This window comes from Tupaia chinensis, unplaced genomic scaffold, assembly GCF_000334495.1.
Source record: "Tupaia chinensis unplaced genomic scaffold, TupChi_1.0 Scaffold000494_1, whole genome shotgun sequence".
Taxonomy (NCBI): domain Eukaryota; kingdom Metazoa; phylum Chordata; class Mammalia; order Scandentia; family Tupaiidae; genus Tupaia; species Tupaia belangeri.
Window position 1 is genome coordinate 2,623,213 of NW_006160006.1, and position 4,819 is coordinate 2,628,031.

General features: G+C 61.8%; 2 protein-coding genes across 2 annotated transcripts in view; both read left to right on the top strand.

Moving 5' to 3' along the window:
• Window positions 1–3,985, top strand: part of CUNH8orf58 (chromosome unknown C8orf58 homolog) — an 8,108-nt gene extending 4,123 nt beyond the window's left edge. Inside the window, exons 3-8 of the mRNA XM_014590878.2 lie at window positions 436–1,096; window positions 1,388–1,528; window positions 1,639–1,744; window positions 1,875–1,987; window positions 2,162–2,268; window positions 3,014–3,985. Of these exons, the coding sequence (XP_014446364.1) occupies window positions 436–1,096; window positions 1,388–1,528; window positions 1,639–1,744; window positions 1,875–1,987; window positions 2,162–2,268; window positions 3,014–3,125 (1,240 nt within the window). The 3' untranslated portion in view covers window positions 3,126–3,985. The remainder of the gene's footprint in view (window positions 1–435; window positions 1,097–1,387; window positions 1,529–1,638; window positions 1,745–1,874; window positions 1,988–2,161; window positions 2,269–3,013) is intronic.
• Window positions 3,986–4,571: 586 nt separating this feature from the next.
• CCAR2 (cell cycle and apoptosis regulator 2) overlaps window positions 4,572–4,819 on the top strand; it is a gene marked incomplete in the record, with an annotated part of 18,680 nt that continues 18,432 nt past the window's right edge. The window contains 1 exon segment of the mRNA XM_014590886.2: window positions 4,572–4,715.

The following is a 4,819-nucleotide window of genomic DNA, read 5'->3' on the forward strand; positions in this document are numbered from 1 at the left end:
GGGGCGGGCTTCCTGGCCGACGTCTCGCCTGGAGCCCAGCCTTGGCGGTCCTTGGACCAGCGCGGGGCTCCGGCCGCTCTGCGTCCTCCCTGCAGCTCCGGCCCGGATCACAAGGGGAGCTGGCTCGGGTGATAGTAAATGGGCCAGCTAATGTCGCCTCCGTCCCCCAGGTTCCTTTCTGTCACTTTGGTTTTGTTTTTCTTTAAAATTCTTTATAAATTCTGTTTCTCGCTAAGAAGAGCCTAAAGTGGCTATAACTTATTTATCAGGGCCCCCTGAATCCAGGAGGGCCTTCAGCTCACGCCCCAATACAGCAGGGCCCCCCAGAGCAGTGCAGACCCCAGGCCGCCCTCTTTGGGCCTCCCCGCCCCCAGAGGCTGGCGCCCACTTTGGGGTGGGCGGCTAGGCCCTCCTCGGCCATCCTCGGAGCTGCTGACCGTTCCACGCTTCCCGCGGGCATCTCCCAACCAGAGTCCGAGCGATCCCGGGGCGCGCCTCCCTCCCCTGCTGGCCCGGGACGCTCCTCCCCGCAGCTGTCAGGAATGCAGGGGCGCTGGGCGGGGTGCCCCGCCTGACGCCGACTCTCCTCGCAGGTGGGGTGGGCGCGGACCCGGACCCGGACCCGGACCGCGGCTGCGTGGTGCCTGGCGTCGTCAGCACCTACAGACGGCGTTCCAACTCCAGCTCCGAGGGCGCTCCCCGGGGCTCGGCGCACTCCTGGACCCAGGATGGCGAGCTGAGGGGCCTCGGAAGGGCTCCGCTTCTCACACTGGCCTCTCGGGACTTGGGATTGGAGAGGGCGGTTGGGGAGAGCCCCCTGGCCACCTTACCTGGCCTTTCTCAGGACTCTTTGGACTTCGGGCCCATGAGGAGCCATGAGCCCCGGGCCCAGAGAGGCAGACTCCCGGCCAGCCATAGGTCAGAGCTGGTGCTGGAGCAGTCCCGCCCGGCCCCCATCCACTCCGCCTGCCTGGCTGGACCGCAGCGGGCCCTGGAGCAGAGCAAGCCCAGGTGTGGAGTACTGCCTTTTGGAGCAGAGGAGCAGGTGTCCTCCGAGGCAGCGACCACCCTAGAGACAGGCCTGGAAGAAGAGGGGGTGAGTGTGCTCCCTGGTGGCAGGGTGGTGGAGAAGCCTTGCTTCAGGCTGCTCCCCTTCTCCCCGGAGCTGTAGCCGCTGGGGGTAGGGTGTTCCCTGATCTTAACAGACTTGTGTCCCTGCGCCTCCCTGGCCCCGCTCCCAGCTGCATGAGGTGACTCTGCGGGAGAGTGGGCAGGTGGGCAGGCAGGGCCCTGATGGCACCATGCTTGGGCATGGGGGAGGTCAGTAAGCTGCTGAGGAGGATCCTGGTGGAGTCACAAGAAGCCCCCAACTCACTGTGTCCCACAGGCAGGTGGCTGGGGGACCCGCGCCCGGGCCTGCCTCCCAGGACAGGGGCTTCGCTACCTGGAACACTTGTGTCTGGTGCTGGAGCAGATGGCGAGACTCCAGCAGCTCTACCTGCAGCTGCGGACCCAGAGGCCCCCGGGGGTGAGAGGCCTGCAGGGAGGCTGGGGAGGGGTGTATCCTGAACCCGCTGCCTTCAGAGCAGCCTCAGCCCTGTGGCCCGACACTGACGGCCCTCTCTCTTCTGTGTGTAGGATCCCAGAGACGGAGACTTGGCCCTGGCCCTTAAACCACCCCTCCAAGCCCCGGGCGACAGGGTGCACAGGTCGTGGGAGCTGCCAAGCCAGGCGAAGGAGACAGGTCCGGGTCGTCGTGTCTGCCTCTGTGTCCTGCCTGCCTGGGGCCCCACCAGCAGATCAGATCCCCTGAGACACAGCTTGATGGCATCCCCCTGGCCCTGGCCTTGGGTAACCTGGCTCTCTTTCCAAAGGTGCCAAGGCAACTTCACTCTCAAAGGTCCAGGTGCCCAGCACCGATGATTCCAGGCTGGCAGAGGCCCCAGAGGGACCAACTCTCACCTTCCCATCCTCCCAGGGACACAAGGTAGACAGCGGGGTGGGTGGGTGTCTGGGCACCCAAGGGCCAGAAACCCTGGGAAAATGCTGGGACCCTGTTTGGAGCAGGGGACTCGTCCTGGCTGCATTCACAGCTGTCCCTGGGGCTCGGTGGGGTTCATGCTGGGGAGGGGCTCTGTGGTGACCTCTGCACTCTGCTCAGCGGGACCTCTCCCACTGGGCCAAGGTCAAGATGCTGCTCAACCGGATGTGCTGGAGGAGCCCGCGATACCCTGAGCCACCCGTCCCTGCCGATGGTGCCCGTCCCAGGTGAGCTCTGTGCCCACCAGGATGGGGTGGGGGGAGGAGACTGGTGAACCAGGAAACAGAGTTTGTCCTGCCAGCTGTCATCTTTGTCCCTGTAAAATTTGAAGGATGGATTCTTGGAGAGGGGCTGGAAGAAACTGAAAGCAGGTAACATGGGGGCCAGCCCTGCAGCCTGGTGGTTAAGGGCACTGGCTCCCATATGGCTGGCTGTGGTTTGAATTTTGGCCCCAGTGGCTTGAAAAGTACACAAGACGCATGTACGTGCATGCCAGAAACCCCAGCAGAATGGAGGAATGGAGGCGGGGCTGCCCGACTGGGGTGCCTTCTCTCTCTCTCTGTCTTTCTGTCCCTCTCTCTAATGAGGGCATGTGCCCTCTGGCAAGTAAACGAATATTGAAAGTAGTTAAGATGCCCATGCAAAGATGAGAGGCGGGCACTGGGTGTGGCTGCGGGGTTTGGCTTCCCAAAGCCAGAGGTGAGCCCATGGTAGAGCCAGGGCCAGAGTTTGGGAAGTCTTAGGCCAGCTTGTAAGCCTCACCTTCCAGTGCTGACACTTAGGCCACTGCCCCAGGTCACGGGGGAGCAAGGTAGAGGCCCAGATGAGGGATCACAGTACGCCCCCAGGCGCCGGGGTCATGTGAACACTCCTCTGACACCCCAGCTTTACACAGTACAGAAGCAGTGCCCCGCCAACCCAGGGCTGGTTCCTGTGCTTCCTCAGTCTCAGGTCTCCTCTTCTTTTTCACAGGACTGAGCCCAGGGACCGCCCTGAAAAACCTCAGTGCCGCTCCCACCGGAAGCCCTTCATGCCATCACTAGTGGTTAAGCAGCAACGGAAAACAACCCTCTCTCTATGCTGAGACTACAGCGTGCCTGGTGGCTCTGGGTGGAGAGGATTTGCCAGGAAGTCTTCCTCACCCTCTGCACGACTGCTGCTCTCCGCAGTCTGCTCTCATGACTGTGGGGAACGCTGCCCCTGCTTGCCCTTCTCTCAGAGGCGAGGGCTGAGGCTGAGTCTCTTTGCTCCCAGCAGCCTGGCACAGGTGCCCTGGGGCCCCAAGCAGCCCCAAGACATGGCAGCTCCAGCCTGCTTCTCCTTGCCGGAAATCCCTGGGCTTAGACAATGTGAACTAACCTCTCTCTCAGGTGTCCGTCAGAGCGTAGGCACGGTGATGGCCCAGCATGTAGCAGATCCGTAGTTACGCAGATTGACAGCAGTCAGTCTGTGGGACCCAGTCAGTCTGTGGGACCGTCAGTGTGGTCAGCCAGCTGGATCCAGCCACCTCTCCCAGAACCATGAGTCCAAGCGTTGGCCCTCCGGGTGAGGTAACCACAGAGGGATGGCCCTGATCTGCATCCCGCATGGGCGGTTACTAATCCAGATTCCTGCTTTCTGTCTCATACCTGCGTTGGTAGCCCTGGGATGAAAATGGTGCTGCCTCGGCTGCCTCTGCATTGAGTCTTGCCCTGGAGCGGAGTCCCCGAAGACTGTACCAGGAATGAGGATGACTGGGGGCAGTAGCAGAATAATCCTCAAGGCCGAGTCATGGAGCTCTGCTCCATGCTCGCTCTTACATGCCAGAGCTGAAAACAAGTGCATACTAGCTTTTAGACTTCTGTAGAGTCTTAACTTTTCCAAGCCGAAGCTTTCCACTTGGGATAATGATTCCTGCCCTACCTACCTCACTTCCTGTTATGAGGATAAAGGAGATTAAACTCTCTCGAAGTGATCTGTGAATGTTAAGTGACTAGGATGGGGAGGGTGTGGGCTGGAGGGGGCTGGGCTGGAAAGATGATGGGAGGTCGGAGAGTAAGGGCACTGGGACTGCCAAGGGGGGGCGTGCAAGTTTGAGCAAGTCATTGCATTGAGTTCTTTTAGGTTTCATATTGGAGAGTTTGGATACTGATTTTTGAGCGGTTTGATCCCTGGGGTGGTGTGGTCAACAGAAGGGTAGGGCCAGGGATGGGGGAATCATTGGGTTGTTAGGAACAATGACTGCTGATCACGCATCCTCCTCCCAATCAGGAGTCGCTGGTTCTTTTGCTGCTGCAGTTTCAGGGGCTGCCAGGATGAGGCAGGGGTCGGGGAGGTGGGAGTTCCTTTGTGCTTTGGAGGGGTCCTGCTGCAGCTGTGTTTGGACCAGGAACCAATTCTCCCAAGCTCACTTTTCCAATGGGCCACTTACGCGAGGGACACCACCGAGGCGCGGCTTCTAACGCGCATCCGATCCGGGAAGGCGCACTTCCGTTCCACAGCGGCCGCGGGATGGCAGGCCGGCGTGGGGGAAGGGAGAGGTCGGTGGAGACGAGGGAGGGACCATATCCGGGAGAGTGGCAGCTTCCGATCAGTGGTCGCGCTTCCGGAGAGGCGCTTCCGGTGGCGGCGGCAGCAGCGGCTTTGGTGGTTCCGGGTGTCTTTGTCCCCCCGGTGTCGCGGCCCTGGCCCGCAGGTGGGTTGGGGGCCCTTCGCCGTCGCTCTGCCCCTTCGCCCATCGCCGGGCCGAGCGGCTGCGGGGCCGGCGGCGGAGAGGCGCGGGGGGCGGGCGGGCGGGCC